Here is a 27,730-nt window from a genome sequence, read left to right on the forward strand (position 1 = left end):
ATGCTTACCCTTCCCTTGAGTTGTTTGATGTTCTATTAAATAAAACCTGATTTATGAATGACTATACTACTGTAAGTTCACCCTTAAATATTAAATAAAAAAAGCTTAATTCCTTTTTCACAGATGAAATTTTATAGAATTTCTAGTATTTTTTCCCCATAATGCATTGGATCATCTTGCCTGCTTGTACAACCTACTTTAAGACTACCGGCGTCTGAAACAAAGCGTGCCACTGGGTATGTAGTTGGCCCTGGTTCCTCTACTACCCCTGTGAAACAACTGAAAAAAAGAAATGGAGAAATGGATATTCTTTTAAGCCATGTCACCATGGCAACATATTTTGAAAACTTTTACTTCAACAACTTAAACTAGGAAGGGAATTTAAAATCAGATCCTAGGATAGCTGATATTTTATTTTCATTTTTTTATAAGAAGATTTTATTTATTTATTTGACAGAGAGAGAGACAGCGAGAGCAGGAACACAAGTAGGGGGAGCAGCAGAGGGAGAAGCAGACAGACTCCAGCCGAGCAGGGAGCCCGATGCGGGGCTCGATCCCAGGACCCTGGGATCATGACCTGAGCTGAAGGCAGACGCTTAACGACTAAGCCACCTAGGCGCCCCTTTATTTTCATTCGAAATTGTGATTTCATGTCCTATTTATTCAAAATTTAAGTCTTGATTTTCATTTTCCTGTTTAACTTAAGCCCTTTTATGTTAGATCTTTGGTGCTACTAGGTCAACAATTTGGCCTGATTGTGTACTAGGAAGTTTAAGAATTGTCAGAAATCAGGTCAGGCCTTTGTAGATCAGACTGAGCGAGAAGTATTGTTCACCAGGGGCTGTACACAGAGCTTACTATTCAGGTAACTGAGGTAATTTGTTGCCCTTTGTTGCCAAAGTTCCTTTCGGCAAGGACTTAAGGATATACACTAGAGCTGGGCATAGGCCCCATCTAGTGGTGACTTGAAGAAAGGCAGGTAAAGCTAAAAAAAGAAAAGTCGTGTCCCAATCTTCCTGTAAAGATGAGTTACTAGTTATTTCCCTGAAACCCTAATCAGGAGGGTTAGAATGTGTGAAATTGTTAGAAATGAAGTTCCTAAGTTAGTGATTCTCACTGGAAGAATATATTTAAAATAAAGAGGATCACTCAGGAAGCATATTTAAAATCCAGGATATACTCTGCCCTCACGGATCTGATCAGGTAGCTCTGGGACAGCACCCACCTTAACAGACTTCTCCAAGTGCATTAGGCGTATTACAGCTGAGCCCTTTCCCCTCCCTGTTAGGAACTCGGCTTCGTCTACAGAAGAGAGGCAGCCTGTACAGCAGAGGCGGCAGCACACAACTCAGAGCTCAAAGGAGATTTCACAGACCACTGGTAAGGGACCCAAGATTTAGAAGGAAGATGGAGAGAGCTGGCCTTCCTTCTAAGAAGTTCAAGCTGTTAGCCAAACAGAAAGCTGACTTATTTTTTTTAACTTTTTATTTTGAAATAATTACTTCTGTTTTCAAGAATCTTCTGCAGTAAACTATCCAATACAGTTTTTTAGATTTTTCTCTCCCCCCTTCCCCTTTTTAAGAGAAGAATTTGACCTAAATATTCTAAAAGTATCTGCTGGCACTAACCTTTCACAATTCTCACTCCCTCCCTTCTTATACCTATAAATCTAAATGTGGGTAATTCTGTTTGTCTTAATTCATTGATATAAAAGTATGATTTTATAATTTATTAAAGAAATAAATTTTTTTTTTCTGTTTAGAGAGAGCGTGCAAGACGGGGGAGGAGAGAGGGAGAGAATCTTTTGTTTTTAAAGATTTATTTATTTGAGAGAGAGAGAGTACACGAGAAGGGGTGGGGGGGGGGCTCAATCCCATAACCCTGAGATCAAAATGTGAGCTGAAATTAAGAATTGGACGCTTAACTGACTGAGCCACCCAGCGCCCCTAAAGAAATAAATTTTAATGGCTTTGGTCTCTGATCTTATTATATTAATAGGAGACAAGGGCAATATTAGGAAATAAACTAACTCTTACTGGGAACCTGGTACCCAGTATTGGGCCTAGGCTTTTTACTTACAGTGAAATTAATGCACTGCTACAACTACCTTCTAAAGTAAGTAGTCTCTCTACCAGAGGAGGTGAGGCTGAAAATGGTTAAATGATCTATGCAGGATCACACAGCCAGTAAGTTAAAGAGAGTATCTGGACTTTGGTGTGAATGCAACGTCTGTGCTCTTTATATAATGCACTGCTTCATACTAAAATCTACAAATAGCCCTGCAATAATCAATTGCATTAACCATTTCTCAAACTAAAATATCTTTGGCCAGAACTACTGAAAAGGAGGAAAAGTCAAGTATTTTATAGCCACTTTTCTGTCCTTGTTTAGATACGCACATCCAAAATACAACAGGATAATGTTCTGTGCAACATGGTAATGGAGAAAATAAAAGAAATGAATAATCTACCATTGACTACATGACAACACTGCTTGTGAACATTTTATTCACTTTAAAATAAATACTGTGCTGTAAAACTGTCCAGAACTAAAATCTGTAGTATACAGTAGGGAGGTACAAAGAATGGCCAGCACAGTGTGTTTTGTTGGAGTAAACCATTCTAAGTCAAGAGAGAGGAATCTCTGTCTACAGCAGGTACACACTTTGGGGGAAAACACATTCACATCAAGGAGAAAGAAATAGATAAAAGTTCCAAGAGAGAAACTACCTATTACAAGTAAGAGTTTCTTGAGATTAACAGAAGTGAAGAAAACTTAAATGTTGTGAGGCTCTACCATGTGCCGTTTCTAGCTTAACACCTGGTAGAGAGCAGTTGCTAAATAAAAATTTGTTGAAAGGATTTCAGGCACTAGAATTTACATATTTTACATGGTCTCCCATTTAAACAACCTCCTATCAGTTTCCTTCTTCATTATCTTTAGTTCATTAACTAGTTATATATACTATAATTTACATAATAAATCTATTAAAAACTTTCAATACGTACAATTATGACATTTCATTAGGCTGGACTCTAAATTGCTTGGATTAGATTTATTTTGGAATCACATTATCCAAGCAAAAAACACAATCAGTTCATGGGACACAACAGAAATGAAAGAAGTGAGACAATTATCATCTGCCTTAGAAGTTTGTCAATAACCTCTTATATACACATACATATTCACAAAGTGGTTGAGAGTCCTTTTATACGATCCTTCAGATGAGGCTCAACGGCTGAGAACTCTACAGTGAGACGCATGGTCAGACAGAAATCATGACTGTCAATGATCTTTTCTTTCCCCAAACTTTATTATCCTTTAGTTGGGGAGAGAAAGAAGTCCATTTTCATCTGCTGTATCTAAGATTTTACAGATCACTGGAGATTCAACCTAAAGAACAAAAACAATAAAGCCATTAAAAAGTTGCTAAACTGAATACTTTCTTTATTTAGTGTTCTTCTGTATGAATACATGTGTATAAATTTGTTAAATGTATATTCACAAAAATGTAAAATTTTTCAAAAGTTGATGAATAATATCAACCCATAAATGCAAAAAGCTCTGTGAACTCTGATCAGGAAACATAAAAAGAAAGCCACTGCTAGGCATCATATAACCAAAGGCAGGATCATGAAGTTCCTAGATAGAAATACAGGATAATATTTTCATGACTTTGGGGTGGCAGCATTTCTTAGAACAAAATAAAGCATTAGCCATAAAAGGGAAAAACTGATTAAAATAAACTTTATCAAATAAACTTTTGCTCATCAAAAGACATTAGGAAAATAAATAGGTAAGCCACAGATTGAGGAAAAAAAGTATGCACTATAAATTAAAGAACTCATATCCAGATATGATAAATATAAAAATATAAAAAATAACTCATATCCAGAATATATTTGAACTCCTAGAAATAAGAAGACAAACAACAACAATAAAAATGGGTAAAAGACTAACAGATGACAGAGTCTCCTCGACCAAACTGAAGTCAGGTTCCCTAATTCCTCTTTTCAACTAGGCCTCTTCTTGTACTTGGGCCCTGTCTTGTGCCTGCTGAGTCCAGCTGTTGCAAGAATCCTGATAAGTCAGTGTAGAGAGAACCCTTAGCCTCAACAACTAATCATCCATCCCATATCTGATCAAATTCCTCATCTCTCACCTTTGATAGCTGATCATCCTGGCCTGCCTTCAGCAATAATCCTGTCAAGTCAGTTAAGTTGATGTCTCCTCTTAGTAACTTTCCATCCATTGCGCCACCCCCAACCCTGCCACCTTCTGCTCATTGGCTGTACGTCCCCAGCTGTCTTTGCCACATGTAAAGTTAAGCTGGATCTCTCTCTCCTATTGTGAAAGTCTTGACACACTTATTGCCAACAGTCCTGAATAAACACTGTTTCAGTAAGTGTCAGAATAATTTTTCATTAAAAAAAACTTGGCTAGATACTTCACAAAGATCTATGAATGAATCATCACATGAAAAGGTGCTCATCACCATTTTCCATATGGGAAACACACACTAAAATGACTAAAGTGGCTAAAAGAGGGGCACCTGGGTGGCTCAGTCGTTAAGCGTCTGCCTTCGGCTCAGGTCATGATCCCAGGGTCCTGGGATCGAGCCCCGCATCAGGCTCTCTGCTCGGCTGGGAGTCTGCTCCTCCCTCTCCCACTCCCCCTGCTTGTGTTCCCTCTCTCTCTGTCAAACAAACAAATAAATAAATAAATAAAATCTTAAAAAAAAAAAATGAAGTGGTTAAAAGAAAAAAGACTTACAATACCAAACGTTGGGGAGGATGTAGAGCAACTGGACTCTCATATATTACTGGTAGGAATGTAAAATGGTACAACCATTTGGATAACTATTTGATAAAAGCTAAACATATATCTAATCTATGATTCAGCAATTCCACACCTAGGTACTTACCCAAAGGAAAGAAAATACATGATCACAAAACGACTTATAAAAAAAAATATTCATAGCAGCCTTATTCACATAATAAAAAATGAGAAACAACCTAAATGTCTATATAGAAGAATGGGTAAGCAAGTGTGGTATACTTATACAAATGAATACTATTCAGTAATAAAAAGAGAATGAAATACTGGAGTGACATGGGTGAGTCTGAAAAACATGCCAAGTCAAAGAGGGCAGTCATAAAAAACTATATACTATATGATCCCATTCATGTGGAATCAAAAAACAGGCAAAACTACTCTATGATGTCAGAAAGCAGAAAGGGGTATCTGTGGGGGTTGGGGTATTGACATAAAAGGGGTATAAAAAATTTTTCTGCAGTGATAGATACCTTGTTTTGGGTGATAGTTCCATGGGTATATAAAATTATCAAAATATATCAAACTCAACACTTAAGATCTCTGCATTTTATTTTTTGTAAATTGTACCTCAATAAAAAAGATTTTAGCTTTTACAGAGATAGTATGAGGGCTACATTAAATTTTGGAGATTACTGAAGCTCTTTTCAAGACTCAATGCTAAAAATTGAAACATGTTTTCAAACTGAATTCCTGAGTATTATTTTTTTTTAAAGATTTTTTATTTATTTATTTGAGAGAGAGAGACACAGCGAGAAAGGGGACACAAGCAGGGGGAGAGGTAGAGGGAGAAGCAGGCTTCCCGCTGAGCAGGGAGCCCGATGTGGGGCTCGATCCCAGGACCCTGGGATCATGACCTGAGCCGAAGGCAGACGCTTAACCGACTGAGCCACCCAGGCGCCCCCTGAGTATTATTTTTTTACTTACCCCAAGGATATACTGACAGGAGTGAGGCTCTAGCATATATACAGTAACAGCATGAGGAGAATCTGATTCTTTACACCTGAAACAGAGAGCACTTTAAAGTACTGCCCAAACCACACAAAAGTATTTTTATTTTTAAAAAGGCTTAATTAATTAACTGAGAGAGAGGGAGAGCGTGTGCACGTGTGCACATGTATAAGTTGGGACGGGGTGGGGGGGTGAGAAGGAGCAGAGGGAGAGGGAGAGAGAATCCCAAGCAGACTCCGAGCTAAGCCTGGAGCCTGACGTGGGCCTTGATCTCACGATGCTGTGACCAGGGCCTGAGCTGAAATCAAGAGTCAGACGCTTGACCAAATGAGCCACCCAGGTGCCCTGTACAAAAGTATTTTTAATTGTTTTCCTTTTAAGCTATACAAATCTTATGTAAGTGGCCCTGTATAATTTAATATAATAACTGAAATAATATAATTTAAAAATCATTATAACTTACAAATAATATAATTATATTAAAATAATTTTAATATTTTATTTATTTATTTTTAAAGATTTTAATTTATTGATATTATAGAGAGAGAGAGCATGTGAGTGAATGGGGGAAGGGGCAGAGGGAGAGAACCTCAAGTAGACTCCACCCTAAGGATGGAGCCAGATGTGGGGCTCAGTCTCATGATCCTGAGATCACGACCTGAGCTGAAACCAAGAGTTGGCCACCGAGGCGCCCCAATATTTTATTTTATTTTTAAAAACGATTTTCTTTCTATATCTTTTAAAGTTTCTTTCTCTCTTTCTCTCTCTTTCTTTAATCTCTACAACCAATGTGGGGCTTGAACTCATAACCTTGAGATCAAGAGTCGCATGCTCCACTGACTGAGCCAGCCAGATGCCCCAATTTTACTATTTTAGAATAAAGTAATAATTTTATATAAAATTAATCCACACATTATTATGCATAAATATAATGACTCACAATTATATTTTATATTTATATAAACTTTTGCCCATTGGAAGCAGATAAAAGAGAAGCACAAAGCATGAGTTGATGGTCCAACTTACTTTAGTTTTACAGTGACCTGTCTTGGTTTGTCAGTTATATCACAAATATCTCCATTCCCATAAAAATGTGACACCATCCTAAACCAGAGAAACACACACGTTTTATTAACCTAAACTTCGTTAATTCAGGGTAACTGTAACGGGGAGGGTGAGAACATGGTTAGAGGGATCAGTTTTGCATTAGTTATAAAATATTTTTAGGGTCATGTCACAGAGAAAGGTTTTCAGATTCTATAAGGAGAATATAAAATTGAGATACTTTGGAATGATTTAATTAATAAGAATAATCTTCAATTTGCATATTATTTATTTGGATACAAATAGTTAAGGTTAAAGTGTTTTTTAAAAAGTCCTTCTGAAGTGAACCATTTCCTCAGCCCTGTATATTGTTTACTTTGTGGCAGTTTTCCCTCCTTGCCATCCTCCAGCCAGCTCCACTCATGAAAATACTGTCATGCAGGTATACAAAAGTACAGCCTAGGTTAACCTACAAATTCCAAATGAGCAGGATATTTTTAATTTAGCTAGCCTTATGCTCCTGTGATTCAATATTTATTGCTCATGATACCATGAACTACTTTCACATGAAACATACATGAAGATAAGAAAAGTCCATCTGTTTAGTATATTCTAATACTTAAATGCCCATCTCTTAATTTTGCTAACTTTGATTTTGGTCAGCCCAAGAAGTCAACACATTCTATTTTTTTTTTTTTTAAGATTTTATTTTTAACCAAACGTGGGGCTCGAACTCACAACCCTGAGATCGAGTCTCACGCTCTATGTACTGAGCCAACCAGGCGCCCTGAAGTCAGCACGTTCTAAAAACAAAGTCTCTCAATGCCATCTGTGCTAGGAAGGACAAAGTTAATACCCAAGAAAGAGAAAGAATGAATAATTTAAAATTCGCCAGGTAAGAGGACTACAAGAAAATCTAAAGCTTAGTTATTCTTGGAAAATAAGAGCTTAATTTATTTCTGCTGTAACAAGATACACCTATATAACTGAAATAAGTTGTGAGGTAGTTTTTCAGAAAGCCACTGTTGATTTTCAATCATAACCTCATAGAGGTAAAGTAACAAAGGGAAATGGTAGAGTATATTTACATAGAATTAACTAACTTAAAAAGGTAAAGAGGACACATGAAAGAGGCAATGCTTTCTAACAGCCTCAGACCTACTGGCTGCAAGTGAGCCAGCGTCTGTCACGAAGGCCAGCCACCACCACCGCTTTAAAGGCAGCGGCCAGAACTTATTGCATGCTGTTGCCACGCACTATGTGTTACATACGTGATTGTTTAAGTGTCCTAACAGTCCTTTGAGGCAAATACTAGTAGACCAGAAAAGTGAGACTTAAGAAGATTATGTAATTTGCCCAAGGTGGTAAGTGAAGAGCCAGCATTTGAATCCAGGCCCGCCCCCGCCACCACCTTCAGAAATTGTGTTCTTAACTATTACCTTAGAAAAGAAAACTAATTTAAAAGATGTCCCTGAAAAAAACTGACCAGAGATTTTACTTAAGTGTTTAAATTTTATGCTTTTCAATATTCTGAGTTTTAAATATTCTACTAATCAGATCCAAAGGCAAATAAGGTTAATCTTTACCTGACTGACTGGGTGCCATCATCTTGAAGGTGATAGGCTCTAGCAGTATTCTTTTTAGCCCATTCAATATGCTCTTCTTGGTTCCATGTACCCACAACCACAGAGGTCTTCCCACTATCTTTGTCCTAATATAGGAAAAAATATTTGTGATGAATCCTTGATATCATCAAGTAGACATTTATCCTGATGGCCTATAAGTTATAGTCCTTCTCTTCACCTGCACACTGCAGATGGGTGTTTATTTTTTAAAGATTATATTTATTTATTTGACAGAGAGAGACACAGCAAGAGGGAACATAAGCAGGGGGAGTGGGAGAGGGAGAAGCAGGCTTCCCGCGGAGCAGGGAGCCCGATGCGGGGCTCAATCCCAGGACCCTGGGATCATGACCTGAGCCGAAGGCAGACACGTAACGATTGAGCCACCAGGCGCCCACAGATGGGTGTTTAGATGTTAGTCAAACAATGCTAGTCAAACCTGATGAGTAGACATTTGAGCTCATTATCTTCTTTATTCCTTGTTTCTCTGAACAATGTAACTACTTTCTCGTCAGCTAGCTCCACATGCAGTTATCTTTGACTCTTTTATTTCCTTCCTTCCCTACATCTATTGGTTTTGTCCACTGTTTTCCTGGAGATGTTCTTGGCTTCAGACTCTTCCTCTACATTTCCAATGAGTTTAATTTCTCATACCTAAATGATATGCCTGCATACTACTGATTCTCTTTTTTTTTTAAGTAGGCTCCACACCCAGCATGGAGCCCAATGCGGGGCTTGAACTCACAACCCTGAGATCAAGACCTGAGCTGAGATCAAGAGTCAGATGCTTAACCAACTGAGCCACCCAGGCGCCCCACTACCGTGATTCTTAATTAAATCTCTGGCCTACATCTCTTACCTGCAGACCCACTGAGCCTATCTTCATCCTACTTCTACTCTTACAAATGCCAATCTGCAAATCATACGTGTATTCACACACTCATTTGACACCATGCTTATTTCTGTATCAAGATGTCTGTTCAGAAACCCCCTTCCCCATTCTGTTAATTTTTTTAAACACTATTATACTGTCTTATATGTGGACTTCCTTCCTTCTCTCTTCTTTTCTTTCCTCTCCCCTCCCTTCCTTCCTGTCTTCCTTTCCTTCTTCATATTTTATGCCAGGCACTGCTGGGCACTAGCATACATCTGTTGGGTAGAATTAGAAACCCTTACAGTGGTAGATGAAATGGACACAGCCACTGCTGCTAGCAGGGCTTACTGCCCAGGGCAAGAGACAACAATTTAACATTCTTTTAGCCACCAGACTGTAAGTTACTAGATAGACAGGGACTGAAGTTGCATAGTGAAGTGTTTAAGAGGCTGGATATGGAGCAAGACTGCCTGCGTTAGCATTCTGGTTTCATCATTTACTACCTATGTGGTTTTAGGCAAGTTACTAAATCATTGCTTCTATTTCCTCACCTTGGAAGAACAATAGTCACCTCTTAGGGTTGTTATGAGGATCGAGTTATTATGCATACTTAGAACAGTGTCTGGTATACAATGAGTATTCTATTTGTTAGCTACTAATATTTGTTTATCTCCCAAAGCTCCTAGCAGAGTCCCTCAGAAACTTCTAGGTTATATGACCTTGGGCAAAATGAGTCTGATAAAACCTAGTGTTGGCAAGTGTATGGGGAAAAAGTCAGTGTGTGTGTGTGTGTGTGTGTGTTTTAAAGTCATTGTTAATGGGAATGACTTACAACCTTTTGGAAGGCAATGTTCTTTTTTTATATCTATATTTTTAAAGATTTTATTTATTTAAATGCAATCTTGCCATTTGCAACAACGTGGATGGAACTAGAGGGTATTATGCTAAGCGAAAGAAGTCAATCAGAGAAAGACAATTATCACATGATCTCACTGATATGAGGAATCTGAGAAACAAGACAGAGGATCATGCGGGAAGGGAGGCAAAAATGAAATGACAAAATCAGAGAGGGAGATAAACCATAAGAGACTCTTAATCTCAGGAAACAAACTGAGGATTGCTAGAGTGGAGGGAGGTGGGAGGGATGGGGTGGCTGGGTGATGGACATTGGGGAGGGTATGTGCTATGGTGAGCGCTGTGAATTGTGTAAGACTGATAAATCACAGACCTGTACCCCTGAAACAAATAATACATTATATGTTAATAAAAAAAAAGAGAGAAAAAAGATTTTATTCATTTATTTGTCAGAGAGAGAGAGCACAAGCAGGTGGAGCGGCAGGCAGAGGGAGAAGCAGGCTCCCCGCTGAGCAAGGAGCCTGAGGACCCTGGGATCATGACCTGAGCCGAAGGCAGATGCTTAACCAACTGAGCCACCCAGGCGTCCCTAGAAGGCAATATTCAGTACGCATATATTTTGACCTAGCAAGTCTGTTGCTAGAAATGTGCCTTATGAATATACTTGCAAAGGTTTACCAACACTATTTATAAATGCTCCCTAAGATGCTATCACAGCAAAAACTGGAAATAATTCAAAGGTCTGTCAGGAGAGATCTGGCTAAATACATTGTGGGTATAAACATAATCCTCTGTACCTGCTGAAAAGAATGAGATCAGCTGTTGCTGGCACGGAAAGATCTCCAAGATACTAATTGAAAAGAGTAAGTGCAGAACAGTGCATTTACTAGTTACACTAACATTTATGTATATGCATTTTTTTTTTTTCTTGTGGACGGTTAACTAAGAAAATGTTAACAGCAATTACTTTTAGGAAATAGGACAATGGTGGAGGAGAATTTTACTATTCATTCTAAATTTCTGGAATATATTCCTTTAATTAAAAAAAAAGCCATTGGGTATTATCTGGGTTGTACTTAGATAATATTTTTTCTATTAATAAATATTATTAAAAATAAATGAAACCTCTACATAGTAGCAAGAAGAAGTGGGAAGAAGAGTGAAATGGCATTTCTCAGGTTTAAGTAGAGAAATAAAATGTCCTAGTTTACAGATGCCTCATAAATTTGGAATGATTTAAATGTAGAAGGTTGAGTTGATGATCTTTCCTGGTATGATCTGTCTTGGAATTTAAGACTGACTCATAACATCTCAAGAGGGTAAATACAGTATTTTTAAATTACTAGATATTATTTCTTTGGGGAAATAAAAAGAGCTGTTTAAAACAGCCAGGTGAATATTTATTAATTAACGTTTGTCTTCAACGTCTAGCAGTTTACCCTACCAAACAAGGTACAACTATGACAAATAAATTTATTGAAGGCTGAAGTTCAGAATTTAGGCAGTTTGGCTCAAGTTGTAGAAGAAAATGCTATCTGATTTATGAAATTAGAAATAAAAGGAAGAATAAAAAGCCAATGTGTATAATCTTAAAACTTAGTTGATTTTAAACTTGGATGATATGGTATGTTCTTTTAGCTGAGAAACTTGCTGTATTTACCCTATTTTCCTACCTCGAGCCATAACGTACTATCTTACTATTCACTTCATTAATTTAAAGAAGAATTTTAATGATTAATTTCTCAGTCAAAGCTAGAGGTTAGTCACAATAGCCTATTATTCCTCCAGAAACACAGTAATACGAGAATCTGAGGAGTTAATAAACGTTACTTTAAGATGAGTGACTTAGTTAAAACCAAGTTTTCCATTTTCTAGAACTCAGAGACACTTTGAATATTTTCATATTAAAGTCATTTCATAATTAAAATGCCATCCCCCCTCGTTTTTTTCATAAACGAATTTTAAAACTTGAATCTATCTAGTGGTAGAATGATAGAAAGCTATTCTATACCTCATGATATTGATGTACATGTTTGCCATAGCAGAATTCATATTTCCACCAACCAACGCCCTATAGGAAAGAAAACAGATCAAGTTACACAGAAAGAATGGGGGATTGGGGTCTGTCTCAGTATTGCCACATGACAGTAATAGAAATATATATAATTAGAAAAACTGTAATAGCAATAATATGGTTGAAAATTAAAAAAAGTTACTGAGAAATAATGTTATATGGTGAAAGATGATTAACTATACTTAGCGTGATGTGCAGTGAGTAATGTATAGAGTTGTCAAATCACTACATTATATACACCTGAAACGAATATAACATTGTATGTCAGCTACACTTCAATAATAAAAAGAAAAAAGAAATTACTGAGAAATAATAATTTAAAAAAGACAAATACAGAGAATAACTGCTGTATTGCCTTGGTAAAATAAAATAAAATAAAATGAAAATTCCACTGACTCTATTTCCCACTGGAACTAATAATTTATTAGAGGCAAAATTTAACCTTCGTAGATACTAACTCAAGTTTTAAATGTGACTGCTACATAACTAAAATGTAGGCTATACAATCTTTTTTTTTTTTTTTTGAGGATATACAGTCCTTGATGCCCATTCCAGCAATCAACCAGGATCACACATGACTTAGTTATATGTATTTTCTGTCAAGTAAAGGTCAAGTTTTAGCTTGTGAGCAAAGAAAACATAATGGCTATTACGGATTATAGTAAGATGCAGACAGAAAATGTCCATTAGGAGGCTTCCAGAAACCTGCCGTTTCTCTATTGACAAAATCTTTTTTCAGTGCTGCTGATGCCCCGTGACTAAATAACACACAAGTGAAGGCCGTTAGATAAATATTGAAACCAAAGGTTCACTTCTCACCCCATGAAAGCAGTAAGAACCACTAAGGAACTCTTTTATGAGTTGGTCATCTGTCAATTTGGATATGTGGGTTGTTCCAACAGTGAGCATAGGCTGAGAACCAACAGCAATGGGTTTGTGGATTGCTGGAAATCTCTCTTCTTTAGTTGATTGCAACTCTTCCTAAAGTTAAACACATATGTTTAAGGGCTTCTATACCATACTTTTTTTTTTTTTTTCAGTTAGGACTTTATTATTTTTAAACTGAAGGAAATTTGGAAAATAAAAGTCCACTCATTTTTAATGTGTTTTAAGAAAATGAATTTTGCAACACTTAATACAATAGAGAAAGCTCTAGACAAATGATAGTTCCATCTACCAATTAGGGGTATGATGGTCATTCTCAACACACAGGGATAATTATCATTTCATATATTTTGCCTCATTTTTCTTTTTTTTGATCATAGCAGCTAGAGTTACTCCAATGCAAGTACCTAAGCTAAGTAGTATTCCACCTTACTAGAAAACACACACACATTATATACACACAAATACAAAGAAATATACACAAATATGTATCAGCACTTGCCTTTTTTTTTTTTTTTTAATATTTCTAACGGGACTGTAAAATTCCACAATTCTTCTCAAGTACAATTTGACAGTATATAGCAAAACTCTTCGTTATGTGCTTACCTTTGACCTATTTCTAGAAATTTATCCGGAGTAAACAATCACCACTGATGGGTGCAAAGATTTAGCTTCAATGACATTCAGGGCGGCATTCTTCATGTTAGTAAAAAATTGTGGACAACAAAAATATCCACACCAGTAAATAATTTAAATAAATTTTGGTACTTTAAACAATAGAATATTTGAGATAATTAAAATAATATTATAGAAGATTACTTTATGACACAGGAATGTAAAAAATGATATACTGTTAAGTGAAAACAAGTGAAGATATTTTATATATTTACACACACACAGCACACAGTTTGGTCCCAATTATTTTTTTTTCATGTGTATCTCTGTGTATGTATCAAAAAAAAAAAAAATCCCCAAAAAGACTGAAAGGAAATGCACTAAAATATTATTATTTCACTACTTGTTAGATTTTGTCACTACATTTAGTTCTGGAAAATGTGGTTACTATGGGTAAAGAAAAGATAACAATCAGGGTAAAGAGCTAAGTGGGAGTAAATAAGAATATTAATTATAATTATTAAAATGCAGCAGGATCTGGTTGTTGTCCTGAAGGACGCTGCAAGTTGGTAAAGAAAGACGCCCACTAAAGGGTACAGAGAACAGCAGATTCACAGAGGGATTGGTGATTCACAGAGATTTTGATGAAGAATTGAAACATGAAGACTTCACAGAGAGAAAACCCTTGATTCTCGAAACATGAATAATCTGTGATGTATGTGAATGTCTGTAGGTTTTGTGTCTGTGTGCACATATGCACGTGAACCTGAGGAAGACATAGGAGCAAAGACGTGGGGTGTGGAATAATATTTAAAACTAAAAAGATAAACAGGTACTTACTGGTAAAAAATTACATAATTCTAAGAAGTTTGGATATCATCTTAAGGATTTTTTTTTTAATTTTAAAGATTTTATTTATTTATTTGAAAGAGAGACTGGGGGGCGGGGCAGTGGAGAGAGGTAGAGGGAGAAGCAGAATTCCCGCTGAGCAGGGAGCCAGACGTGGGACTTGATCCCAGGACCCTGGGACCACAACCTGAGCCGAAGGCAGACGCTTAACTGACTGAGCCACCCAGGCGCCCCTCATCTTAAGGATTTTAGGCAAAAATATGGGATCAGATTTTTGATCAGATTTTAAGTAATACTGTCGCAGTGGCAGGGAAGGACTAGTAAGAACAAATCCCGAGGTGGTGGAGCCACATTGGGAGTTGAAGTAACCCAAGCCAGAGAGGAAGAGACTCTAAAGGAATGCAGAAGTGGGTGGAGAGAATAGTTACAAAAGAGGATAATGAGTTAGAATCCAGAAGTAAACTGGGTTTTGACAGTGAGGAGAGAAAATGAATCTAGATCAGAATTAAAGGAGTATACCAATTAAAACTGAGTAACATAATTAAAGAAATTAAATAGTAAAAGGGTTCCTAGTAAATGTATAATGGCCACGATGCCTCCTTTCACCTGCTGTAGGCGCCATTGCTCCACTGTGGTTCTTTTCTCCTACTTTGGCTGGTGGGAGTCACTGCAAGGTTACTCTAGAAACCAATGACCTTACCCTTCCTCTCCTCCAATATTCCAGAAGAACAAAGATTGCCAAATGACATCTTATTTTTTGAAAGGACTTTGGATTTTATGTATAGTCTTTCTACATTCAGAACATACCACGCTCCTGGTACTGTTTTAAGTGCTGAGTATTAAAAATGAAGAAGACATAGTCACTGCTCCTAAGGAGCTAAGGTCTAACAGACTAAACTAATTACTTAGAATGCATGAGACCTACAGTAAGGTTAGTGAGGAAAAACACTAAAACCTCCAGCTCAGATAGGGGAAGAGGTAGGAAGAATAGAAGTATGACCATTTATTATTGCTTCTTGTGGACAGAACATCTCCTTGCATTTTTAAGAAAAATTATTCCAATAAAAGCAAGATGATAGTTTTTGTGGCAGGGTTTGGAAATTCATAAAATGGATTCCTAATGGTCTAGTAATCTCCAAATTAATGTAATATAATAACAGCACTGATAGCACCCTAACAGCCTCTGCAAATTTACCCCATTTAAAGGCATGATGGACCCATGCTGTCTTTCATTGGTATGACCATTTAGCAGGAATATCTGTACCATCTTTAGGCACAGAAGATGTGATATGGCATATAGACAATTAATTATACCCAGAGGATCCTCAACAATAGTTACCATAGCCTGCCACTCATGAACACAGAGATGACAAAGATGTGAAAAGCCATATTACAAAATAGAATGGCCTTGGATGTACTCACCGTAGCACAAGGGGGCACTTATGCTATCATTCAAACCAAATGATGCATATATACAACTGTTAATTCAGGCAGTATCACTTATGCATTAAAAGACATGCATAAAGAGATATAGGCATTAGATGGTCCTGTGCGCACTTTAACCCAGTAGTTATCAAACTGGTTTAAAGTCTGGGGGACATGGTGGTAAAATTATTACTCATTCTTAGTTGTGCAACATAGGTCTCTTTTCTTGCTGTCTCTACAGCTGCTGTGGATTATGCATTCAACTTGGACACTGTCTAGCCAAAGAGCCCCTACTGCAAAAAAGCCCTTCTCTGATGGCTCAGGGAATATCATGGAAGAGGTGGGCATATGAGACTCTAAGAGCTGGATTTGAGGGGTAACATGTGACAGCTAGACTAACATCATCTTGGACCAATCTGCCATGATGACCCCTCTGTTACTTGAAGCCTTCTTGAGTATAGCACCCCCACCATTCTGTCCTTTGTTCAACTACGCCCTTAAGTACACCCTCCGGGCACAACACCCTTGATCTGCTGAAGAAGTGACTATGACTCACACCTATTCTTTCTCTCTCTCTCTTTTTTTTTTAAAGCCTCATTAAGACTTTATTTAGTGGATTATCTAGCAAATAGGTTCTGTACTCATACCTATTCCTAAACATTCTCCGGGGTAGTTCCCTAGTGTGTACTCCCAGACTCTAGGGCTATAAAAGCAGGTCTTACAAGAGGTGGAGTTGTGAAGATCAATTTGTCATGTTGTCTATTTGCCATAGCCCAAGAGGCTTCAGTCCTAAGTCCCCTTAATAAACCATTTCATGTCAAACAGAACACAAGTAACAGGTATAATATCAAAACAAAATTCTGATAGCCAGATTTGTATTTTTGTTTAAATCAGAAAAAAAATTCATTATGTTTATGGTTAAGCTTATTCCACATTTAAAAGGCAAACCATATGACAAATACCAATTTTTTAAAAAAAGTTATACGTAATAGATTTATAAAGGAAAGGATTCTGAGAAAAATGTCACTTTAAATAACTTTTCACCCTACAGTATTACCTAAGGTTTTCATCTACAACATGTATTCTAAGGGTCCTAAGTATTTTGAAAGTATTATCATCTGTAGCTTTTTAAAAACAATTTTTCTCAAACGGCAGATTAAACACATTAATTAGAGAAAAGTAAGCTGCCATTTCTTCTCTGAAGAGTAATTAAAGTTGGGATTTGGGAAGCATTTTGATTGAGCTGACTTTTAAGTACCTGTCAGTATTTAAATCACTATCAGGGAGAAGACCAGTAGAGAAATCCATGTCCAATCTTTTAATTGAGCACTTCAAATCAAGTGCAGATTAATAAGATAATTTTTCCTTCCTATCAGAATGGCAGTGTTCACAACAGCCACAAAGAGTGTGGCAGTACTTTTGCCAGAAGTACTGAAGAGAAAGGGGAGAAACAGGCTTTGCAGCTAAATGTTAGTTATTAGTTAATTAAACCATTACTAAGTACCTACAGTATACCAGGTATCATGCAAGGAGCTAGAAACCTCAAAGTAATAAAAGCATAGCATATTCTCCTTGATCTTAGTGTAAGAATCATAGGAAAATCAACCAATTTTAGCCATGTAAGTGCTATAATGGAGGACTGAGTAAAATACAAGACCAAAAAAGAGGAAACTTTGATCTCTTCCTGGGGTAATTCATTAGAAGTCCTCTCTCATTTGCAAAGGAAGTAACACTGCTTTAAAAACAATGGGGAAGGGGCACCTGGCTGGCTCAGTAGGGAGCATGAGACTCTTGATCCTGGGATTGTGAGTTCAAGCTCCACGTTGGGTGTGGAGATTACTCAAAAATAAATAAATAGGTAAATAAATGAAAATAAAAAAAAAAACAACAACAACAGGGAAGATTAGGAAAAGGTCAGTGTGAGACAGATGAATTTGAGATTACTGAAAATGTACATGGTTATGTCCAATGAGCAGAGGAAAAGGGAAAAAAAGCACATGGAAAAGGAGAAGCAGCATAGAGAAGTGGTTAAGAGGAGAGGTTCCAGAACCAGACTGTTTTGATTTTCATCTGTAATCCATCACTTGTCACTTCCCTTCTCTGAACCTCAATTTCCTAACATGTTAAGGAGGATGATAATAGTATATTCTTGTAGGTTTTTGTGAGGATTAGATAACAGCTATTAATATTCAATCCATGTTAACTATTGTGACTGTGGTTTGAGTTCAGGGGAAAGGTCAACGTTGAAGATGTGTATTTGAAACTCATGGGCATATTAATGAAGTTAACAGAATGGGCCTGGATGAGCTCACTTGAGACTATACACACTACAGAGAGAAGGCAACTATGGCTAGAACTGTGGGGAACGTCAACATTTTCAGGGCAGGAAGTAGACAAAGACCTAATACACAGGAGAGGAGAACAGAGAGAACCAGAGAGAATGACTTCAAGTAAAGGCAGTAGAGAAAGTTCAAGCTTCACATGTTCAGTGTTTTATGTGCTAAGATCAAGTTATGTATATGTCCAGTGGACTTAGAACCAAAAGATTGCTGTTGACCTGAATAAGAAGTTTCAGAAGAATGATGGTTTGATGACATAGAGCAATGGGTTGAAGAAGAAATAAAGCATTAGAAGATGAGTTGTAGTTTATTTTTTCAAGGGGCTCAGCTGGGAAGGCCAGTCAACTACCTAAAAAGTCAACTTAACTACAATGAATAGGATGTCACACTTTAAAATATGAAATCATGAGAGTAAGAGAATGATAAAATAGTTTCTGAGAAGTACAAGAATAAGGAAAATAATTAAAATCAGTTAAAAAATTGGAACTTAAAATTTGAGTCAGAAAAATAAATTACTACTACTATGCTACAGGAATGATTAAAATACTGATATATGTTCTTAAATTTGGAAAAGGAAGCACTGAGAAAATACTGTTACATAATTCACATACCTCTTTATTTCTCCTGAAAGGCACCCTTAGTATTTCTTCCTGCTGTTCCAATTGTCTCAGGGTGAGGGGTTTAAATGGTGATCCTGGCAGTGACTGGCAAAATATGTCATTCACAGGGGACGCTCTGAATCTATTCAGTAAGAACAAAGCATTAAAGCTAAGCATATGACACTTTAAAGCATGTGTGCGTTTCATGTTTAAAATATTAAATCCACATCCTACCTATATTTAGGATGATTGCACAAGAGTGGTGTCAAAATGACAACTTCATATTCGCAAGTTGTAACTTCAGCTACTGAAAGAATTTCATGCTTAGATTCAGGATGACATATGTACATCACCGTACTTGATCTGGGCCGGTTCTGTTTCAAACTACAAGGTGTACCATTTCCCATTCCCACAGGATAGTAGGGTGTCATCTGACCTTCGATATTTTTAGTGGGAATCTTAAAAAAAAGAGTTTAAGACAGACTTTTCATTAGAAATGGAGGTAGAGGTGAGGATGGGAGAAACACTTATTCTTAAAGGAAAAAAACTACACTTTAAATAAAACCAACCTTTATAAAGGTAACATTTCTGTATTTTCTATAAACTTTTCCTCTAACATTCTTTTGATTCCTAAGTTCTTATTTGAGCTAGTACTTATTTTCAGAGCAGTTTTATATAGCAAAAAAAGGAAATTTTATTTGGTGCTAAAATTAAGATGTTAAGTGTATATTTATATAAAAGGATATAATCTCTTGATTAATATGAATTATTTCTAACAGTTTTTTTTTTTTTTTTAAGATTTTATTTATTTATTTGAGAGACAGAGAGTGCACATGAGAGGGGGGGAGGGTCAGAGGGCGAAGCAGACTCCCTGCCAAGTAGGGAGCCCAATGTGGGACTCGATCCAGGGACTCCAGGATCATGACCTGAGCCGAAGGCAGTCGCTTAACCAACTGAGCCACCCAGGCGCCCTATTTCTAACAGTTCTAAAGAAAGAGATTAAGATAAAATACAGGAACTTACTATACTGGACTAATCAGAATTTTCTAGACTGAATTCTCAGTGAATGGCTATGTTATACTTTAGATTCTAGAGGTTTGAAGTCTGATTTGTCAAAAAGTGGGGCTACATAGTAAAACACTATCTTCTAAAACAGGAATCTTAATATTGTACTCATTCATTCATCTGCTAATTCTTTTTCCCTGTCATTAATATTAAGAGCCATACTTTTCAACATAAACTCCTATATAAATCTATTCAAGCCCAGCAAAGGACAAATGAAGAAATTTTCATGGAATGGGGGAATAAAATAGATCACCTCAGAAGACAAGGATTATTAAGGAGCTAGCTCCCATATTTCATCTACATAAACCAAAGAAAAATCTAATATAAGGGCTCTAAAAAAATATTGTTAATAGTATCTCCAAGCAAGCTCTTTGGAGGCAGGGAGCTCATCTTGTATCACTGTGGTACCCTGTCAGTGCCATGTGTAAAACAGGCAATAAACAAATGTTTCCAGGAAAAAATATTTTGAGGTTTCTTGTATGCTATTTTCATGCTAGTTATCCAGAATTAGAAAATCCTGGGTTCAAAGCCAAGCTTTGAATTTACTGGCTTTCTGACTGTGACCAAATTTCAGTTTTTGTCATTTGTAAAAAGAGAATAATAATATATACTCAGAGGTTGTGGGGGAAATTAAGCATTACCTTTTGTTACATGCCTGGCACAGTATCTGGCTTATAAATTGGGGCTCAGTAAATGTTAGTTTTCTTCCCTTACCCTTTTCTTCCTCTTCCTTTATCATTTCACACTTTGAATTCCATCTTGCTATCCTCCAGAGCCACAGTAAATAAATATTTTATCTCAAAGGTAGTCTGTAAAATTAAAATCTTTTAAAATAGCAATGCTATGTGTGTCTATGCTTAGCTTATCAATTCCCCCCAAAGCCACCCTTTTAAGGCCTTTTGCCATTTCACTTTTCTTCTGATAAAATTATCATTACGATATAAAACCACTTACAGAAATATCCTCTATCAATAGGTTATTTAACTCTATGGGAGTTCTTAGGATTCAGAAAGCATTCCTTGAACTACTGAGGCATTTAAAAATTGTGATTAGGAACCCTAAGGAATCATTCTTTTTAAACAATCTTATTTTTCAGTCATCAATTATGCATTCACATTCAGTACACACTTATGAAGTGCCTATATTATATCTGGCACTCTGCTTTGCACTGCAGGGTAAAGAGATAAAAGACAGTCCCTGCTTTGAAGATGCTTGCAGTCTGGTAGCTTGTTATTTACATACGTAGTTTATCTGTTTTACCTAGGGGAGATAGGGGCCAAACTAGGGGAAAAAGGCAAAAGCTCTTATTTATAATTGTTTCCAATGTTAAACAGAGGGAACCACTGCTAAGCCCAGAAGTGATACACTGCCATTATGAAAACTTTCCCAGACACATCTTTGCTAAGTTCCTTAATTTTCCTATGATCCTAAAAGTAAATAAAAGTATCACAATATAACTGTTCTCAGAAAAATCTAACATACTGCAAATTTTCTTTGGCCCAATCCTCTGAGGTATTTGATAGACAGTTAAAGAACACAGGACTAAATTCTGTCATTTAAGTAGTATAAATTCATGCCTCACTAATAATAGGTGTTAAAAGCAAAAAAAATCAACACTTGTCACTTGCCTCTTTTGATTTTTCGTTTTCATCTGCCTCTTGATCTGTGGAATAATATAAGATATTACCTATGTAAGGTAGGTGTAAAGAATGACCAGTGACTTATATATAAAATACAAATGATTACGTTTTCAATTTTGTAATTTTAAATTTCTTTCTAAAGAAGATCCAAAACATACATATAATTTTTATCTTACTACTTTTAGCTAGTTGCCTTGAAATGGTTTTGTTTGAAAGGACAAATTTAATCCTTACATCTTTACCTATGAAATACTTAATATTTGAGGCATAAAACTGGCCACAACAATTTTCTTTTGAAGTATTTTTATATCAGTGAGAATTTTAATCTTAAATTAGCTGACTCTGAATAACATAGATTAACAAAAATATTTCACAATTTTAGGGACACATCTACATTTCTATTTCCATGTATAACAACTATGCTTACAGCAAGCAAAAGACTAACATTAACACTATATAAATATAGCACTAACATGTGTTATCTTACCAGATTTTAAAAAATTTATTAATATGTAGACAAAAAGCATAATGTTTGTTGATGTAGAAAATAATGAAAAGATCTCTTTGAAAAAGTTTTCTAAGGGATTGTTCAGAAATTTATTTTAGTGTTTTAAAATGCATACAGTCTCCTATAAGATCTTTTAAATTCCAATTTGAACATAAATACTTTCAACAAAATTCCAGCATTACTATCAAATCACTCTGTAGAAACAAACCTTTTTCAGATAGAAGGTTCTTAGCCAACATATTCCCAAGGTAGTACTCGTGAATATTTACTTTCTATATTGGAATAAAATAAAAATATAATAAGTATTTTGCAAATACCAAGAATACAACTTTAAAATTATCAATCTCATTATTAAAGTTCTCATTGTATAATGTTCCACCCTTCATATTTTGAAGAAAAACATACCTGACCACTTTCTTTCTCTTCATGGTATTGTCGAATGTGTTTTCCGTGACATACTTCATAAGTCCAGTAAGACTCAATCTAAGAAAAATGGATGTATTTAAACATACAAAAGCCATATAACTCCACTGAATTACTTTTTGATATTTTATGTAGTTGAGTAGATTTCCCTCAAGATTTAGAGTAAGCTTTCATTAAATGAAACTTTATTATGCCTCAGAAAAATATGAAATTTCTGAAGCCTAGTCACTATTTTCACTAATTAGCTGTTTGTGAAAATTCTGTGAAGAAAACAGGTCTAGACTACGCCTGGGATCTGTATTAACCACCTGGCTTAGGGACCATTTTATACATAGTCTAAAAAATAACAATTAGCATTTCTTAGTAAAATTGTATATAAGGAAACTTTCCTTTGATCTGAAAATCATTCAGAACAATTTGGGAAGTGATATTATTTGAAACTGGTGTTACTGGGTGTTTGTTTCATCTACCGCACGGGAATTTAAATGAACAAAATACTATTAAGCAATAGCTTTGGTTTACGACTGACTTAAAATTTGATATAACATAATAAAGTAAAAAGAAATGCAGAGTTATTTTCAAGGGTCTATTGGCCACTAGAAATTTATTTTCTACTTATTAAGTGAACATAAAATACGTACTCTGTAGGAACAACTGCTTTGTTTAAATAGTGGCTCCAATAGCTCTCTTGGATTAGGGCCTTTATAATCCTTTTCTTCTTCCTATGAAAGAACTAGGATTTAATACTTACAATTATTCTAGAACTTCACCCAACTCTTCTGTCTGGATATTAACTCATTGTTCAAATCACAAATGCTTGGAAATAAAAGGGGAAAAAAAGTCAAAACTTTTTATTAAAAAGATCCTATGGTTTGCCACTTCTTTCAAAAGAATTTAAGTATAAAATATGGAGCCATAGAATAATCTTCCATTCTCTCTTCTCTTAAAAAAAGGTTTCTGAGTATCAGCTTCCTGAACAATTCTTATGAACCTATTTCAGAAGTTTTAAATACTTGCATCTGAACAAATTCTAACTATGAAAGCCTCAGAATAGTTGAATCTTATAGAAGGTATAGAAAAGTTTTAAGGTACATCCCAGTTTCCTATATATTTTTACATTTCAGACTTGAATGCCATATGCATATGCATATGCATATGATGGCACACATGTATATTTGTGTCTTAAGAAGGTTTAAAACAAAATGAAACAGAGAGCTATCTTTCAGAGATTTCAAATCTGAACAAAACCTAAGAAAGCACTCACTGAGTTTGTAGTATTTCCATTTTACAGACTGTGAAAGTATTACATAAATAGCTCAATAATTTATTGAGTGGAAGAACTGAGTTTCAAATCTGGTCAAGGTTCCACAGCTAACTCTAGCCTCTACCTCAGCCTCCTGGCTCCTAGGCTGGTGTCCTTTCATTTTACTATGCTGACTCTCCTGTTTCATCTTGAAAGAAGTCATTGCCTTGAAGGATGGATAAGAGGCAGTTAGGGCATTTCGGGAGGAAGAAAGGGGCATGAGCTAAGGTAGGGAAAAAGCACAGGTACCTACAGATTTATTATTAGAAATTCTTTATAAAAAAATTTCACATATATATTTAAAAATTATATCCTGCTTCAAAACCCCCATTTCTGTTGAAGAAAGGAAGCATGGAATTAGATTTTCATCAAAACTATGACTAATTGGTTGCTAAGTTTTCCAAGTTGAACTGTAAAATCAAAGAATTCAAGAATAATAAAAGTGATTACTACTTTTATGATAAACAGGGTTACTGAGAACCTTGTCATTCAGTTTTATTTTAAAGTATGTATTTACAATGTTTTAAATACATCTCTCTGGTGACAAGGATTACTGATATATTTATAAAAAGTTACCTCATCCCCACTTGTCACAAGGGGCAGAATGCATTTATATTTTTCTTTATGTGTAGTTGTCATGATGACATAATTATCTTCTTTATACAAAACTCCAGTTGTAGGCTAGAAATAGAACAAAAAATATACATTTTTTTTTTGGTTAAGTTGTATTACATTGAATAAATTACAGTCTTAGGTCAAAGTAATTCATCATGTCAACAGAGGATTTTTAAACGTATTTCCTAAGGCAGGGGAAAGGATTCTACAGGTTATTTAAGATCAAAATGAGGATGATAAGCTTTATCTTGATGTTATAACAGAAAAAAAAATGAACACAAATGAAATTTGGAGTATAAAGAAAAAAGTAGTAATGCAACAGACTGAAGTTGAAATAGGGATTAAAAAGTGTTAAGAAGCGGGGCACCTGGGTGGCACAGTGGGTTAAGCGTCTGACTCTTGGTTTTGGCTCAGGGTGGTGAAATCGAGCCCCGCAAAGGGCTCCATGCTCAGCGCAGAGTCTGCTTGGGTTTTTCTTCTTCTCCCTCTGCACCCCCTGTCCCCCCCCAAAGCTCTCTCTCTCAAATAATTAATAAATCTTAAAAAAAAAAAGCATTAAGAGGCAATGAACGTTCATAGATACACCATTACTGAATACTTACTACTCCTATTAACAATTACCACCTATCTGTGATAGTCAATAGCATTTTATAAATGTACTCTCAATTCTGTTGGATGGGACACTTGAACATAATAATAGTGCATTATTTTTCATATTTGGATAAATTACTTTTAAAAGAAAAATCCCTAGGGGTGCCTAGGTGGCTCAGTCGGTTAAGCCTCTGCCTTTGGCTCAGATCATGGTCATAGGGTCCTGGGATCGAGCCTGACATTGGCCTTCCTGCTCAGTGGGGAGCCTGTTTCTCTCTCTCCCTCTCCGTCTGCCTCTCTCCCCAGCTTGTGCGCATGTGCTCTCTCTAATAAATAAATAAAATCTTTAAAAAAAAAAAAAAAAAGAAAAGAAAAAGAAAAATCCCTAAGGATCCTCTGTGCTGACTTAACTTTTTTTTTTTTTAGTATACATCCTAGGTCAGCAAACTCTTTCTGTAAAGGGCCAGGTAGTAAATATTTGAGGTTTTGTGGGCCATATGATTTCTGTTGCAACTATTCAACCATCCATTCTAGTAAGACATTGCATAGGCAAGAGGAAAATTAACAAGTATGGCTGTGTCCTGAAAAAACTGTATTTACAAAAATAGGTGAATTGGCCAACCCAAAGGTGAAGTTTGCCCATTCCTGCTATGTATCAACAAAACTATCTTTATTTTTTATGTATTTATTTATTTTTAAATTCTTATTTATTTATTTGGCACAGAGAGAGAAAGAGAGAGACAGCGAGAGAGGGAACACAAGCAGGGGGAGTGGGAGAGGGAGAAGCAGGCTCCTGGCTGAGCAGGGAGCCCGATGCGGGGCTCGATCCCAGGACCCTGTGATCACGACCTGAGCCGAAGGCAGACGCTTAACGACTGAGCCACCCAGGCGCTCCAACAAAACTATCTTTAAAGCTTAATATAAAACCAAACAAATTCACAAACCAAATATGAACCAATGTAATTCAAATGAACATTTCAATTAATATAACTCATATTATTTAACTAAAAAGAAATCTTTGCTGTGTTATAGCAAATGTGTCACTACTAAGACAGAGGTTTTCATATTCTATGATATGTGTTCTGTGAGATCCAACTTTTTTTTTTTAATATTTTATTTATTTATTTGAGAGAGAGAGACATAGCGAGAGAAGGAACACAAGGGGGGGGGGGTGGGAGAGGGAAAAGCAGGCTTCCCGTGGGGCAGGGAGCCTGATGCGGGGCTCCATCCCCGGACTCTGGGAACATGACCTGAGCTGAAGGCAGATGCTTAACGACTGAGCCACCCAGGCGCCCCATGATAATTCAACTCTTAACTTCTCATCTTACGATACTGTGAAACCACTATACTATTTGGCCATCCCTCATGAAGAAAGAACCACTCTTATTAAGTAACTGTTCTTTTCTCAATTTAACAAGAAGGACTCATAACCATAATAAAACAAGTACTACTTGATCCAATGTTATCTTACACACAAATGCAAATTATTGCAATGTTTTTCCAAGACAATAAAACAAAACAAAAAATAGTAGTAAATACAAGCTGTAATTAGCTGTATTGCAGTTTTAAGTCCTTAACATTTTTTAACTCATCGATCTTTAAGACAAACATTCTACCCATCTTCAGAAAAGGAAATTGAAGCCCAGAGCTTAATTTGTACAAGGTGGGGCACCTGGGTGGCTCAGTCGGCTAAGGGTCTGCCTTCAGCTCAGGTCATGATCCCAGGGCCCTGGGATTGAGCCCCGCATCGGGCTCCCTGCTCAGCGGGGAGCCTGCTTCTCCCTCTGCCTCTGCTGCTCCCCCTGCTTGTGTGCTCTCTTGCTCACTCTTTCTCTTTCAAATAAGTAAATAAAATCTTTTAAAAAAAATTTGTACAAGGTAACACAGCTAGTAAGTAGCACAGTACAGAGATGAATCCAAGCAGACTGGTTCCATATTTTGTGTGCTCTTAACTGTTTTATGTTTTATGTTTATAATACGTTTTAACATATTTGCATCAGCGTTTGTTAACATTTTTTTAGATTACTATATAGGCTCCTGGATTATGACGAAGGATCCTTATTTAAAAGACCACTGTAAGTGAAGAGGGGAACCAGAGACTTGAAAGTGAGAGTTACAAAACCAAATTTATGAAAAAGGGATCCTTAGAAACATTTATTCAGTTGTGCCAACAAACTGCTATAAGACATAACATTTACAAAGCCTTTCGACGTTTTTCAGATATATGCGGAATGTGTGCAGAGTTCTTCAAAGCATGACTCACATTTGCTGAGCAATGGCTGGCCTGAAGTCTTGCCAAATCATTCCTGTACGGTAGCGAAGGCAACCAGTAGCGTATGACTTAAGAGTATTTACCTCTATTTGTGAAGTACCTGCAACTCTAATGTTCAGAATTGAATTCCACAGCAATATTGACTTATTTACTAAAACATTCACAATGCCAACAATGGAAAAAGAACTGCTTGCTTGGAACCACAGCAAAGAAAGGAAGACAATCCTTTCTTTGTAATAAAAACCACTCTTGGGGCTTTATGTTTATATGATAAGAAACTCATTCCTCCTGGAAGAGGACTTTGGCTACCTCCATTTTGACCTCAAACTTCCTAGTTGGGTTCTTCCT

General features: G+C 36.3%; 2 protein-coding genes and 1 long non-coding RNA gene across 5 annotated transcripts in view; 2 read left to right on the plus strand and 1 right to left on the minus strand.

Annotated features, from left to right (window-relative positions):
• Positions 1 to 27,645, plus strand: LOC144378799 (uncharacterized). The gene is made up of 4 exons (XR_013441829.1): positions 1 to 236; positions 1,289 to 1,380; positions 16,269 to 16,367; positions 27,331 to 27,645. It is a non-coding gene; the product is annotated as an uncharacterized LOC144378799 (long non-coding RNA).
• ASB3 (ankyrin repeat and SOCS box containing 3) overlaps positions 1 to 27,730 on the plus strand; it is a 162,335-nt gene that overhangs the window by 17,395 nt on the left and 117,210 nt on the right. The window lies entirely within an intron of this gene.
• ERLEC1 (endoplasmic reticulum lectin 1) overlaps positions 2,491 to 27,730 on the minus strand; it is a 29,797-nt gene continuing 4,557 nt past the window's right edge. The window contains exons 2-14 of one of the 3 annotated variants that reach the window (XM_036105098.2): positions 24,481 to 24,585; positions 23,243 to 23,323; positions 22,584 to 22,661; positions 22,387 to 22,450; positions 21,659 to 21,693; positions 19,200 to 19,423; positions 18,978 to 19,107; positions 13,073 to 13,234; positions 12,191 to 12,250; positions 8,415 to 8,539; positions 6,811 to 6,888; positions 5,761 to 5,836; positions 2,491 to 3,393 (exon numbers count right to left, since the gene is read on the minus strand). In XM_036105098.2, the coding sequence (XP_035960991.2) occupies positions 3,322 to 3,393; positions 5,761 to 5,836; positions 6,811 to 6,888; positions 8,415 to 8,539; positions 12,191 to 12,250; positions 13,073 to 13,234; positions 18,978 to 19,107; positions 19,200 to 19,423; positions 21,659 to 21,693; positions 22,387 to 22,450; positions 22,584 to 22,661; positions 23,243 to 23,323; positions 24,481 to 24,585 (1,290 nt within the window). In that variant the 3' untranslated portion in view covers positions 2,491 to 3,321. The remainder of the gene's footprint in view (positions 3,394 to 5,760; positions 5,837 to 6,810; positions 6,889 to 8,414; positions 8,540 to 12,190; positions 12,251 to 13,072; positions 13,235 to 18,977; positions 19,108 to 19,199; positions 19,424 to 21,658; positions 21,694 to 22,386; positions 22,451 to 22,583; positions 22,662 to 23,242; positions 23,324 to 24,480; positions 24,586 to 27,730) is intronic. The other 2 variants (XM_078056567.1, XM_078056568.1) reach the window with 2 other exon arrangements.

Source organism: Halichoerus grypus, chromosome 10 (assembly GCF_964656455.1).
Source record: "Halichoerus grypus chromosome 10, mHalGry1.hap1.1, whole genome shotgun sequence".
In the NCBI taxonomy this organism is placed as follows: Eukaryota; Metazoa; Chordata; class Mammalia; order Carnivora; family Phocidae; genus Halichoerus; species Halichoerus grypus.